The 14937-nt window shown below is 45.3% G+C and overlaps 2 protein-coding genes across 4 annotated transcripts in view; one reads left to right on the top strand and one right to left on the bottom strand.

The window, feature by feature from the left end:
* Positions 1-4648, top strand: part of tanc1b (tetratricopeptide repeat, ankyrin repeat and coiled-coil containing 1b) — an 85941-nt gene extending 81293 nt beyond the window's left edge. The window contains exons 24-27 of one of the 2 annotated variants that reach the window (XM_053876172.1): positions 77-168; positions 721-867; positions 960-1060; positions 1155-4648. In XM_053876172.1, coding sequence (XP_053732147.1) covers positions 77-168; positions 721-867; positions 960-1060; positions 1155-2550 — 1736 coding nt within the window. In that variant the 3' untranslated portion in view covers positions 2551-4648. The remainder of the gene's footprint in view (positions 1-76; positions 169-720; positions 868-959; positions 1061-1154) is intronic. The other variant, XM_053876173.1, reaches the window with a different exon arrangement.
* LOC128765508 (WD repeat, SAM and U-box domain-containing protein 1-like) lies at positions 3101-14758 on the bottom strand. Of its 2 annotated transcripts, XM_053876174.1 has the most exons (12): positions 14712-14758; positions 14142-14587; positions 13697-13884; positions 12780-12866; positions 11659-11752; positions 10639-10672; positions 10534-10574; positions 10158-10261; positions 9807-9836; positions 6702-6878; positions 4494-4628; positions 3101-3638 (listed from the first exon to the last, which is right to left on the bottom strand). In XM_053876174.1, exons 2-12 carry the CDS (start codon positions 14537-14539, stop codon positions 3487-3489), a joined length of 1440 nt encoding a protein of 479 aa, XP_053732149.1. In that variant the 5' UTR covers positions 14540-14587; positions 14712-14758; the 3' UTR covers positions 3101-3486. The 2 variants fall into 2 exon arrangements, with proteins under 2 accessions (XP_053732149.1, XP_053732150.1); XM_053876175.1 differs by lacking the exons at positions 10534-10574; positions 10639-10672.
* Between the last annotated feature and the right edge of the window lie 179 nt (positions 14759-14937).

The following is a 14937-nucleotide window of genomic DNA, read 5'->3' as shown; positions in this document are numbered from 1 at the left end:
CAAAGACCATTCCGAGAGCATGTGACGGCTGCGCCGCGGCGAGGCACGGGTCTCACGACTGCTCTGGTCTCTGCAGGGAACGCGGCCTGGGCCATGGCCACGTCCAAGCCTGACATCCTCATCATCCTCCTGCAGAAGCTGATGGAGGAGGGGAACCTGCTGTACAAGGTCAGTGCCGCTCAGCCGGTGTCATGTGACCAGGACCAGATCCCAAACTCATTTAGAATTAAAACATTATATTTATTTTACCTTGTATTTTTGCTTTGTATTTGGACTCAAACATCTAGAAATGACTTTTATTTTGTTATTGTACTCTGATCATATTGTTTCATTATTCACACGACATATATTGAATTTGATTTTTTCAGAATCAACTTTATTCTTATGGTCAGTGGGGATCCCACCAACTGGGGAAGTGCTTTGGAATAAAGTGCTGTCATGAATAAAATAAAATAAATTAAAATATAAAGAAGTGTGGCTTTTTCAAGGTTATTTTTTATATTTAATGTTATTTCATTTTAACAATTTATTTATTTTTATTGTATTTATTTCATCATTTTGGTCGTTTTCTTCAAATAAAAGAAGCACTTCAGCTAATATTTTTTAAAAACCAAAACCTTGTGCTAAACTTCTGTTAAGTGATGGGCCCAAGATGGCCGCCCTCCCTCCGTGTCCATCCCCTCTCTCACTGCATGTTTGACCTCCGTGTGTGTCCTCCAGAAAGGCAAGATGAAGGAGGCGGCTCAGAGGTACCAGTACGCCCTGAGGAAGTTTCCCCGGGAAGGATTCGGTGACGACCTGAAGGCCTTTAAAGACCTGCGAGTGTCCCTGTACCTCAACCTGTCGCGCTGCCGGAGGAAACTGAACGTGAGAGTTTTGTCCATCTGATCTCAGAGCTCCAGGGAGTGAAAGGAGTCTCTCAGCGAGCTGCTACACATTGACTCCGCCCTTTCTTGCAGGACTTCGGAATGGCGGAGGAGTTTGCAACGAAGGCGCTGGAGCTCAAACCCAAATCTTACGAGGCGTATTACGCTCGTGCCAGGGCTAAACGCAGCAGCAGGTAAGAGCCCTAACTGGCCACATCTGGGAGAGGGTCGTCCTCTGGCTCAGCTCAACGCTACATCTGGGTTCTGACTCCACCTCTTCCTCTGTAGGCAGTTCGCGGCAGCGCTGGCGGACCTCCACGAGGCGGCCAAGCTGTGCCCAAACAACCGCGAGATCCGTCGCCTGCTGGCTCGAGTGGAGGAGGAGTGCAAACAGATGCAGCGAACGCAGTTGAAAGGAGCGCTAGAGGGCGCTGCAGCAGCAGGCTGCCAGGCGTCGGGAGGTCACGAATCGGATCAGGATGAAGGACAGGAGGCTGCATCAGAATACAGTCTGGCGCGGTGCATGGACGGTCAGAGAGATATTCTCGAGGAAGAGGAGGAGGAGGAAGACGAGGAGGAGCAGGCGAGAGCGGCGGAAGCCTGTCGGAACTCTTACTCTTTCAACCAGGCTGGACCCTCAGAACCTTTAGGTCATCAGAACCCCGGCAGGCTTCCTCTGCAGCGGTATCCGCGAGAACACCGCGAAGCCGTGACCCAGCAGGGACTGGTCCTGCAGTCCACGAAGCAAGCCCAGATCGTCAAAACCAATCAACATCTTAGCTCCATGCAGGCAGCAGGTGGCGCTGTGGGGGTCCGCTCATTGGGAGGGAAATCTCAGTACGGCCCGTCTAGTCCTCTACCAGTCCGACACATGCTGAAGCCTGGCCCTGGCATCGACATCAGTCCTTTACCAGTGGCACCAGAAGAGCCTCTTTATGGGAACCGCCTGTTGTTGGGTCGCAGCTGCGACGAGGCTTCGTTCTCCAAAGCCGCGGGCCACGACCGACTCTCTGCTCAGTCCGCCTCTTCGCTCGACGGGCTGTCCTGCTCTGGCTCAGGTCCGCCGCGGAACAACGGCGAGTTGGCTAAGGAGGCGGCCGGTCCGCATGCCGGCAGCAGCGGCATGCACGTGTCCAGCTCCACCAGCAGCCTTGCGTCCAGCAGCAGTCAGTCCGACAGTGGCAAGCTGGGCCCTGACGTCCGCGCCAAGGTCTCGGACAAGACCAAGCACAGCCAGCAGGAGTACAAACCCAGGCCTTTTATGGGCGTCACTGACAAGACGGCGCGCTTCCAGCAGCAGCAGCAGCACACCACCCAGAGTCTGCAGTCGGCCGGACGCAGCTGGGCCTCCACCGACGCTCCGGTGGGTCACGCGTCGACCTTGAGTCACCAGCCTGGCAACCTGGAGCCACACTTCACGAAAACAGCCAGCACTTACCACGAGCACGAGCAGCACAAACCCCCGGCGCCACTGTCCACCAGCTTACAAAACGGCGCGCATGTCAAGGATTACACTGACAAGTTCTGCCCAGCAGCCAGCTGTTACAGCGAGTCTAAGCCGGTGCTGACCGTGCAGCACTCGTTCATGGACAGTAAGAAGCCACCGGGCCACGTCCGGGAGAACCCTGCCATTCACCTAGCATCGATGAAGCCAAAGCGATCCTTTATAGAGTCAAACGTTTAAGAGGTTGAGGCCTTCGGTGTTCCGCTCGGCTTTTGTTACAAGACGACGGACGCCGAGGTGAACAGAGATGGACGGCACTTTATCAACACAGGGGTGTGTCATGCCCAATGGAGATCCGGGGGTCCAACAAACAAAGCTATTTTGAACCCTCAAAAAAAATGTACATCGTCCTTCCGTTGCGACTTCAACGATTGTCAAGCCTTGAAAGTGAGCGGTCCGTGTTCTGGTACCATCCCACTTCTGACGCCACCCACCAGGCAGTCCAGAACCCTGATCCGACTGGGAAAAACACGCACAAAGACCTCGACACCAAAAAGCTGGCGAGACACCCGACACACATCAGCGTGCGGGCGGCGAGGACGAGCATTCCTGTGTTTGCAGAAGGAAGTTAAGAATGTTGATACACAAATGTATGTTTCCCTCTATTGAAGTGTTTTTCACGAGTTCTGTATTTTCGGTTTTCTGCACAACGTGGTGTTCAATGTTCTTCATTTGTTCAATATCTTTGTACATTATTCGACAAATCGACATTAACAAAGGAGTCGTCCTGTATCGGCTTGTGTCACCACCTAGTTTAATTTATTTAATGGCTTAATTGTAAGAGCAATATATTTTCTATAGTTATTTTTGCACAGCTACTAAGACATTTTATGATCCTCAGTTCTGGGTGTGTAAGCGCATGCGGCAGTTACGTAGAAGAGCTGCGACTGGATCATGTTCGTGTGACGCAATCGTTGCCCTGTGGTCAGCATTGTGAGCTTCATCAGCTGTGATCATATACTGTTGTCCGGCATCGCCGCCGTGGGAGAGAAATAAACCCTCCCCGAGAGGAGAAATCCACCTCGTGTCATGAGTCCTTGGATGCGCCGCCATGATTCAGGAAATGGTTTGTATTACAGCCATTATTTACAATACAACTTCCTGTACTCATCCTCGTCACTGAGTGGCCCTCCACCTCTGGATGGCTGTCTTCAGGGACCTGTTGGGCGTCAGCAGGGTGGTTTTGAGAGGCAGGTTGGTCATCGGACTTCTCTTGTTCTGTCCTTTGATCCAGCTCTCGATGGATTCCCGTTCGTACGAATATCCATCTGTGGAGACGGAGCAGAGTCAGGAGCAGTCGGAACACTGCTGGCTGAGGGAGGAATTTGGAACAAAAACTGTCCAAAAAAACACAAAAATCTGTTTAAAAATGGCAATAAATAAATAGATACAAAAACATACCTATGGTAAAATAAACATGGTGTGTATGGGTGAAACAAAAAATGACTACAATGTAAACAGTAGTCTCTGGTTAAAAGACCAAAAAACATATATATCTACAGGATGAAAAATACTAAAAAACAGCCTTCAAAATTCTGACAGAAGAACACAGCACAAAAATTCGCAAAAAAAAAAAAGAAAATAGAAAGACGAAGGAAGCTGAATCTTTTGGATTGTTATGGCAATAAAATAACCCCTGCCCCTGTTAAAAGCAATTCAACAAGTTATTAATAATAATAATAAAAATAAAGATGGAAATGGGAGATTTATGAATAAAATGTGAGGTAAGAAAATAAGAGGGAGCTTGTTGAAAAAAAAAGTCCTGTAGGATTAAAAAAAATCCAGAAAAGAAAAAAAAAAAAAAAAAATCGAGAAAAAAAATGCAAAGATAAGAAAAAAACAACAACATACACACACACAAAACAGGGGAAAGAAATGAGAAAGTGAATAGAAACCCAGAGGGGAAAAAACGTGGTGGGATTTGTAAACGAAATGGAGGAGCTCCTGACTCAGAGACTGGTAAAAGTTCAAATCTACAGGTTCCTTTTTCTCCGACATAACGCACTTAACACTAAATAATCTGAGGCGTCATGATGGAAACTTGCAAGTGATCTGTGTTATAAACGGACAACGATGGTGTGGAGCCTGAAGCTGAGCAGGGGTGTGGTCCGTGAGCAAATGACCTTCTGCGATGACCGGATCCTTCATCAGCTCTCTGCTGATCGGACACAGGAACTCGTCTGGGAAGTCGGAGTTGCTGTGCTCCGCCTTCAGGGCTTGGACTTTCCTCAGCAGTCGACCGCGCAGCCCCAGCGACTCTGAGGGAGCAACATGGGTCAGTGTTCTGTGCACAACCACGGCTCCTCATGCTGCTGCTCCTGGCATTACAGGTGGTTCTATACAGAAGCCTTCTGGAAAAATGTGAGCTGAGCCCACTGAATAAAAAAACAACTTCATGTGCTGGAACAGACTGAGCTTTGAGTTTTTCAAATTAACATTTTATAAACAAATCCTCACTTAAATTTGTACTCATTTTTTAAACTCTACCATTTTACACAGATATTTTATTATATTTTTTTTAATTTGAAAAAATATATATTCTTACTTGATTGCATTTTAATTTGTTTTTCTTACTTATTTTTACTCGAGTATTGTTTTACTCTGGTACTACTTTATTACCAAGTACTATTCATTTCAATTTCTTAAAAAAACTGTTTAAAAAATAGACTACCATATTTACTCAACTACATAAAAAAGTAGTTGAGTAAATATGGTAGTCAAGTAAAAACTTGTTTTTCTTACTCAAGGATTTTGACCGGATTAATTTTTTATTCCATTACTATTTTATTCTTGTCAGAACACACACTATACTTACTATACTAGTATGTTTATATTCCTAAAGGTTTTCTTTTCTTTTCTTTGTGTTTTCTCTTTATTCTTCATTTCTGTTTTACTTGGCTTCCACAGAAAAATCTGTGGAACCTCGGTGAACTGACATCAGAGTGGGAGGAAGACGCTGGTGTCAGTGTGTAAGTGAAGCTCAGCAGCAGTTGGGCTCTTCACGAGTGACACCTGGAGCTGTGACCTTTCAGTATTGCTGAGCCTCAGCACTTTATCAAAACCAGCATCTGTCTTCGTGACGTTGATGTCTCCGCCCAGTGTTTACACTCGGGCCCCGTCGGCGACATCAGCATTACTTATTCATATGAACCTTCCTTCACTGAGTCAACAGAGCCCCACTACTTGTCTGTCAACACTGGAGCAAAGGTTGGTTGGAAAATAATTCACAGTTATTGACATCTTAGCTTAATTTCTCGTGATGTTCTGCCTTTTCCGTCGCACACCTTTTATTCTTTAGGATAATATTGATCTGATCCTGATTTTTTTTTTTACTAATTTTGTTCAATCTTTTTGTCTTTTAGTCATTACATTATCCTCAAAAATGTTTTTTTAATAAAATAATTTTCCTTTTTCCTGCATCGTACAATGTTTTTAATCACTTGTCGCTACAAATCCTTTTTTAAAACATTTTCTACGCACATTTGTGTGACAGTAAATGTATGTATGTATTTTTTAATTATTCAAACTATTTTTATTCTTGCAATTTTACCAGTGTATGTACAATATTTTTTAGCTGTTTGACTGACGAGAAAGTTGCTGCTGCTGGTTTTGCATGATGTGGAGGCTAGAGGCGGTGAAATAATTGTACACAGAAAAGAACATCCAGGTGCCACTGGGATCAACACTGGATGAATTCTCAATAGCGGTGTGGACTGATTATCAATAATAAATCGACTCTGACAGCAGCAGCAGCAGCGTAGCGTCGCCTCGCCACACACAAGTCTCTGCGCTCACAACAGTGTTTGTGGATGTTAATGCTTGTTACGCTGCGAGATGGAATATTCCGCTGCGCTGTGGAATTAGACGGCCAACAAGGTGTCGCCACGGCAACACAGATAATGACATCGTGAGGAGACGCCGTTTGTTTCAAGTCCATGGTCACCCACATGCAGTCCACCTCGACCTGCCACCTCATAGCTGAATAACAAGAGGTGCCCGAAAGTCACACTGAAACTCAGTTATATAAACATAGTAGCATCATGGAGTATCATTTTTGGAGTTCCCTCACTTGTTAGACACCACTTTTCTAAATGGACTTGACCCCTGTCCTGACCTCATGTGCACCACGACCATAACCGTCAATCATATTTCCAGAGGGATTATCGTTGTTTGTAACGCAGCTGTCCTCCTAACGTATGTTTTGGCTTCATAAGAGCAAAAACTCTGCAGCCTCACATATTAGGGAAGATTAGTCCTCTTGATAAAAGCAGCTTTAGCGGCCCAGCCTGGGCTGCTCTCCTGCGGGATCAACCATGAAGTTTGGTTCTCACCTACTCCCAGCTCGGCCACGCTCTCCTTGGTCAGCTCGCTGAGTTCTGCTCCGTCCATGTTGTTGGCTTTGAAGATGCCCACCAGCTCCTCCAGCCCTTCTTCACACATCCAAGCCTGCACGTCTTCCTCCGACCAGTCGTGGAGCTGCAGCCGCCTGCGGTCCTGCAGTCGCCGTCCTGAAGGACACGCAACAGCAGCCGGGGGAATACTTTCCACTAGAACAGCAACATGTCAGAGGGAAACAGGAGCTCGCACACACCTACACCTCCACCCAAAAACATGACCAGAAGACAGACATAAAAACACACATACTACAATGTATTGTGTCACCACACCTGCTTCTGGATGGCCAGAAGCAGGTGTGGTGACACAATACATTGTGAATTTCAACAATATATTGTAATTAGAACCATCATTTTAAGGGGGTAAATCCGATAATGTGCATGACAATAAGTTTGTTATATAGGGAGGCTTTGCAGTCCAGAGGAATGAATCGCTCCCTTCATCATCAAAATAACTCCAGTGCACAAAAGGAAAACGTTAGAATGAAACACGTCACAGATGCAGCAGCATATCTAAATTTAAATGTGTTAAATATTTATATAGACAAGACAATATCACACAATCAAGTATTGTAAAAATATAGTATTGTAAAAATATCGATACAATATCGGTATCTTAGTGTATCGATATTTTCTTAATTCCCTGCTTCACCCCCGAATAATCTCGCCCACAGTTGGATTTCCCAGGTGGAAGGTGGGAGAATTCTCACCACCCTGGGTTCGTAATTCAAGATGGCTTCCCCAAATGTAAACAGGACGCCAAAGGAAACAAACACAGTCCTCCAATTTGTATTTTCTCTCAATCCTGCGGGTTCTCTTAACTAAATGGGAAGCATATTGATCAAGACGCACTTCCAACTTCCGAGGTAGCTGGAACGCAGAAATACACACAAGTATCCCCTGCTCATCACAACAAATATGAAAAACACCTGCGGCAATGCGCACATAAACCCAACAACAACAAATTCTAACAAATAAAGTCTAAGCAGTGAAATAACCACTCGACAGAACACAGGCAGCTAATCAAAGTTTACAACATCCGCGTGTGACAACACACTCAGTTCCACACAAATGAGTAAAGAGCACTGGAGATATCCAGGTCGTTGATCAAGCCTCTTGAGTGACAGGGGCGTTTACATTTTTCCACCACGACTGCAGACTTGTGGTCTATTCTAACCTCCTGCTTTGCACGCACTTGAGACGTTGACCCTTCCATCGCTGACATAAAACACGGATTAGTAATCCAAGCTGCTACAAGATGATCGGTTCCCTGGATGCTGGTGCTAAACAAACGTATAACTTGGCAACAGTGGCGTTGACTGACTGGCTGCTGTCTTTCATGAGAATGAAGTGTGACATTAAATGACTCTGCAGCCGTCATTTATCACAAAGATGAAGATGAAGCAGCCTGTGGTCGACCAACATCAACGGCAACATCTTCATTCTCATCATTAACCAGGTGAGGGACGGCGACTCAGATGTTGAACAGGAACAGACGTGAGTTGCTCTTCTTCTCAGTGTGGGAACAAAAATATGTATTTCATTTAGGGGTGGGAGTCGATTAAAAAAAATAATTTAGTTAACTAGAGAATTTGTGATGAATTAATCTCAATTAATCGCAGTTTAATGGTGCACGAATATTTGCCACAAGAAGCCACATTATTCAATTTGAATGAATGTGGTATATTACTGAATCAAATGATGGACCCATACATACATTTAAACAACAAAATATTGTTTATTTTGCATCAGTTTGACAATAGCACAATAAATCACGATGGTGGCTATATTCAAGTTTTTATATCACCTTATTTAAACTAAAGCTCTTTTAATGTATTGAAAATATTTGTATAAGAATTTCAATTTTATAAGAATTTCAATTTTATAAGAATTTCAAAGAGTAGTGGAAACCCTGGCCATTGTGTAGTGAAAAACATCCTAGCTTCCTAACAGAGGGATTCCTCCATGTTTGTTGTTGTTGTTGTTCTCATCCTAGCTGCCACGTGTCTTGTGCATCAGTGTGATCAGTGGAGCAGGAACTCCTGCACTGACAAAAGTTCCCTGTTGTCTGGAGAGCAAACTGTTAAATTAAATTATTTTTGTTGGAATTAATTAATCGTAATAATGTTGTAATTCATTAACTCATTAAAGTCCCACCACTAATTTTAATAAGTGAAACCAGCTGAAGGATCATAGCATAACTGTAGTGCTGGGTTTTGACTGGGGCTCGTGGTCCATTTGCCGTGACTTACTTACGCAGCTGCCTCACCACTTTCACTTATCTAGTAAATCACAACCCACCTCCACCCTGGCTGCTTCTGTGTATACACACCTCCTCAGAGTTCCTAAACAGAGGCGATGTATGAAAGGTTGCATAGGAAGTATGTTGTTCATCAAGCAACATGAGGAGAAGACTTCAGTACAACACCAAGTTCAGTTCACTGCTTCTGACCACACTAGAGACATTTGCTGCTAAAGACATTCACATTCACGTTGATGTAGATGGAGCCAAGAGCCATAGATTTTTAAATGAGTCTGTACATTGCCATTACTGGTAGCACCACTTGCCTGTGGCACTGCAAGGACACACAAATAAACGCATTTATATGTGCGTTTAAATCAGAAAACTAAACACAAACTCACACAAACATGCACCATGTCAAGAACGGAGACATACAACACACACATCAACATGAAACTGAACGTTCACAACTCAATGCTAATACGCAACCAAACAAAATTGCTACCACTCTGAATGCACACAGCAAACAACACACAGGTTAACACAGCCCCACACCCATACACACACACAGATATCAGTCCTATATTCTGCCAGAGATTTGAAAGCAGTAGCTCTTGCAGAAACAAAGATGGCTGTCACCGTGTGACGCGCTACACTGAGCTGCTTCACTCAAAGACAGGACGTTATTATCATTTCCATGATGAACAAACACAGCAGGGGGTCAAAAAAATACCCCTCAAGCCAGAAGTGGGAACGAGGTACTGAAGTGCCAGGAACATCAGAGTAAAGAGAGCATTTACCTTCATCCACTGTCGCCTTTGATTCGGCCTCTGCAAAGAGATATGAAAGAGAATCATGCAACTGTGAGCAGGGAGAAACCAGTCCGTGGGATTGGGAATTAAGCGGTGGTTTCTCTGTCAGCATCAAGCGGAATAAGTCGGGAGGATCCAGGCGGACGGAGCTTCAAGGCCTGGAGATGCCTGGGAACAATAACTTTCCAGTCATTTCAGAAGAATGAGGCGATGATGAACATCAGTTACACATCCTCCTGTTGTGCCGGCGGCCAGACACACACTCTTCCAGATGAATCCAAAAACACTCTTTTGAAAGACTTTGAAGGTGAAATGGCTGTTGGTCCACACTCTTCTTACCAGGTCTCTGGGCTTCGCCAATTCTCCACACATTCACCGTCCGGTCCATGGAACCGGTCGCAATCCAAGGCATGGTGGGAGACATGGCAACGGCAGTCACGTACCTGTGGGGGGAGGGAGAGGCGTGAGGGGGCGCCACACCAGCACAGGAAGAGATCTGACCGCATCTCTCATCATTTCAAGAACATCAAAGGCATGGTGTGCTTTCTCCTCCTGCAGTGTCAGTCAGAGAAAAAAAAACTGTGTTGCATCACAACTCCGGCGGATTCAGAGTGAATCAAGCAGACATCAGTTTTTGATCTAAAATGATTGATTTTTTTTTTTCTCTCATGACGGCTGCAGACATTTCATCCCAGCAGGGGGCGGAGACGTGCACCTGTCGTGTTGCCTGAGCGTGTGGAGCAGGGTTCCCCGGGCCTGCAGGGGGCAGACGGCTCTTCAGTCAGTCGAACTCACCGCTGAAACACACAGCTTTACTCACCGCGTCGTACACTGCCACGGTCTTATCCACTGAGCTGCGGAGCGATCAGAGAAATGGGTTCGTGAATGTGCAGGTGAGACTAGAGGGTAGAAAATCTAGTGATGGGTAAATGACGCATCATAAAGCGTTTCCACACTGTGTTGATACTACGTCACTGAATACTGACACCTGCTGGACGTTAAAAATCCCTGCAGGCAAACGACTTGACAGACTGAACTGACACTGATTTGATGGCCTACTGTATATAATAATATCAAATAAGTCTTTGCATTCATGATTATTCCACAGCTTTAAATAATGTAAAAATGTATCATAATGTGAAAATCGTTTTTTTTTTATTAAAAAAATGTTTTCAAATTAAAGTATACCTTGAAATTAATTTGCATTAGAATGGAACAAGAAAAGTCGAAAATCTGAGACAAACTGGGTACAGACTGAAATAAATACATTATTCTCCGACAGGAGATCAAAATGGTCCCACATGGCAGGAAGCTTGCGTTTCCCCTGGAGCTGCCACCTAGATCCACAAAGACGTTCACAAAGAACCACGTGATTGTCTTAAAGCGGTAAGCGCACTGGTAAATCTCCCCCCAAAAATGATGTCTTCAGTCACATCAAGAGTGACTGGCTGCTGTATTTCACACAATAACAATCTGGTTACTGATCCCGGTGGGTCCTTAAGAAATGATTCAACCGTGTTTTACTATATTTTAGAAATAAACTTTGGAAACATCATGGAAGATCGTGAACTTACATCAACATTTTTCACCTCAAATCCAAAAGTATATTCTGTTTTTGTCAATGAATTGGTGACAGACAAGCTCTGAAATGCACATTCAAACTATCCCAGGGAAGATAGACCTGGTGACAGGAGCATCATGTCTGTTCTTGATCCAACAGATCGATCACAACCCACCGAGTCCATGTGTGGAAAATGTCCGTTGAACGAATCACGTGAATGTTTCGCTGTACGACGTAAGTCAGGTGGTCATAATGTTAGGGCTGTGTCGGGGTGCTTACCCTGACACGACTACTTCACCATCATAGGAGAAGGCGCACGACAGTACCGGAGCAGACTGGCTGGTGAGAGTGTGAAGTAGCTTCATGGCACATTCTGAGGGAGGGAACACACACACACACATGTTGGTATCTCCTCTATCTTCGTGAGGAGAGAACGCATGGCTCACCTTATACAGGACTCAGAAACAAACTCTGAAACCCAATCGTACTGACCCAGTTATTTTGACATTTTCATGTGCACCGGCCAAAATGTCTTGTCAAAGATTGCTCCATGCAAGAATATATGATCATACAATGAACATATTTGTCGTCAAATTGACGCCAGGCACGAACTTAGATAAGGATCCGATGTAGACATTGTTCCAACAGAACACCCTCACAAAACCGTTTGAATGAAAACTGCATCTTCCAGCAAAGCAAAGCTTTTCTTGGCCCGAGGCAGGAGGAAGTGCTAAATACGCCAAACAATGACACTTATGACTATTTGTTTGCATTAGCTTTCAAACTGCAGACCTTCCTGCTGTTCGTGTGCACAGTCAGCAGTTGGTGCGGAACAAGCTTGTGAGGAGCTGAAATATTATGACCGATAAATGGATGGAAACAAAGCGGAGGTTAACTGAAGACGTGAAAAGAAGTACAGCAGGGCATGAGTCAGCAAACAAAAAAGGACTCTTTGCTGACACTAGTCTAGATGGAGATTTAACATGTATTTGTAACCAGGTTTTTGGTGCTCCCTCACCAGTGGGCGCACTACTCTATTTAAAGTTCGAGTTTAAGAATTTCCTATTTGTAAAAAAGACAACACAAGTGATTAGGTGTCCACTCTGCCTTTTAAAAGTCTTCGTGGTGTCAATTCAAAAGAGTCACGCTCATGCCATGAATGTCTTCCTCACATACCTCGACTCAGCTCCTTTGCCTTTGTATTTCAGCAGAGTTTCTCACTCTGATCCATAATTAATGCGTCTGCCAGAACCTGATTTTATTCCGCTCACTAATAGAATTCCTCTATTCTGCAGAGATCTCAGGGTTACACCGAGTTTCTTCCATCCTCCTGGTGCAGTCATGCACCATGGAACAGGCGCTCTCATGGTTGAGGAAGCAGCGAGGAGCGTCCACCGTACCTGCAGCGCCGCGCTGAGAGACCATCCAAATTTTCAACTGGCTGTCTTGTCCACAGGAGGCCATTCTGAAGTCCAAACAGCCGTCATCTGCCAGGCAGGCACAAGACTTTTTCACAAGAATGAATTTCAGACTGTTAACATTTTCCTTTGCATATAGTAAAAGGAGGCCACCAAGTCTCATGATGCACTGGAACAGTTCAAGCTCCCAAACTTATGACTGAATAATCCACAGTGTTTGAGCTAGTGATGGGTAGATGAGGTATCATGAAACAGTTTTACAGGGTCAATGTAAGAGTGTCCTAATGTCACTAGATGGCGCACTTGGTTTACAAAGGATGTGAAGTTTCATTGCATTTGTTGTTCAAGTCCAAACATTTTACAACAGATGGTGCCCTCTGGTGGACTCTGAAAATCAGAGCACTGTCTCGTGAAACCTCATCTACTCATCACTAGTTTGAACCCAGCTCTCTATGAATCAGGGGTGGGCCACACTATGTCCTGCAACCACTGTGAGGGGCCCTCAAGCCAAAAACTGGACAGACAGAAGAACAGAAAGTCTTCAAATGAACTCATGCAGACATGTGACGGAATAATTATGATTTATATATATATATTTATATTTTATGTATAGTATAAACCTTCTTTGTATCATTATGGGTAAAAATTATATGATACTTTGATTTCATATCCTTGAAGGATTCTAAATAGAAATGGCAAGTATTGGAATACATTTTCAGCAGTGAATGTGTTAGTAACACAACTATAGGTAAAACATGCACTGACTTTGCTATAAGGTATTTTTTCGATTCCGTTTCAAAATCCATCAATTTCTTTTTGAGTTTCGCGCTGACCTCAGAAGGACTGGGCTGTGGCCCCCGGTCCTTTGCCCATGTCTGCTGTGGAAAGTACAAACTCACCGACACTGTATTGAGGTGCAAAGCAGCAGCAGGTGACTCCCAGGTCGTGCGCATCCTTCTCGGCATGAAGCAGGCCGCCGTTGACATCCCAGAGTCTGAGATCTCCTTGAGTGCAGCCGGTCACAAACATTTGGCTGCAGGGAGAGAAGCAGCAGGACACAACGCTGGCCTCGCTGATCGTCCTGCAGCTGAGAGGAGACCGAGATCACAGATATTGCCAAACAAGGAGAAAATGGTGTTGGTTATTTTCAATATGGAAGATGTTTTGAGGTGTGAATATATTGATAAAATTATGTGTAAAATCTATTGTTATATGAAGGCATTTTTCCTCTCTCTCTCTCTCTCTATATATATATATATATATATATAGACTAGTTTTATGTTCGGGACATGTGAGTGATTGTGTGACCGTAAAGTCATGTTTCGTTCTCTGAAGGTGAAGTACCTGAGGAGCGTTCTGGAGCGGAAGTCCCACAGCACCACCGAGCTATCACTGCCCCCCGCCAGCAGCAGGGAGGAGTCGGGAGCCAGCGCGCAGGCGCGGAGCGCGCTCCGCTTCGGGTGCAGCAGCTCGGCGGCTACTTCGCCCGTAATCGCCCGCCACACCAGCGTGGAGCCGTCCGCGGAGCAACTGAGCAGGAAGTCGCCGCAGGCGCTGAAGCAGCAGCTGCGGACTCCGTAGCCGTGACCCGACAGAGGAGAGTAGGGCAGCTCCGAGAAGTCCGAGGTGTCGTACAGCCGCAGGGTCTTGTCTCCCGAACCGGAGGCCAGCAGCGCCGCGGAGAAGGCGCAGCAGCTCACCTCGTCCGAGTGGTGGCGGAGAGAGTGGACCAGTGACGCCATGTTGTCAGACGGACTCCACAAGATGGCGCCAGAAGCTCGCCTGTGGCGCTAGAGCCAAGTGTGTCCGAGTCATGAGATTGTTTGTCTAAAATAAACGTGTCTCAAAGTCGCATTCACGACGAGAAAGACGTAGAAGTTCGAACGTAAAGCGCTTCTCGAGCGGGGAACTCACCTCACCGCGTCATGCACACCTGGCGGACTTTGTTTACCAGTCACGTGACTGGACGTCATCCCACAGCTGCGGCGTTATCTGTCTTAAAGGCGCCGTTTCTGAGCGACAAACACCTGAACACAGTACACCTGAACGAATAGGTGCTCATGCTTAAAATTGAATATGAGATAAGAAATTATGTATAATGAAGGGTCAGCTGGAGAACAAATGTTTCCGAGGTTCTCCA

This window comes from Synchiropus splendidus, chromosome 10 (genome assembly GCF_027744825.2).
Source record: "Synchiropus splendidus isolate RoL2022-P1 chromosome 10, RoL_Sspl_1.0, whole genome shotgun sequence".
NCBI classification, from domain to species: domain Eukaryota; kingdom Metazoa; phylum Chordata; class Actinopteri; order Syngnathiformes; family Callionymidae; genus Synchiropus; species Synchiropus splendidus.
Note: the sequence above shows the minus strand (reverse complement) of the source record. Positions and strands in the feature narration are given on the sequence as shown.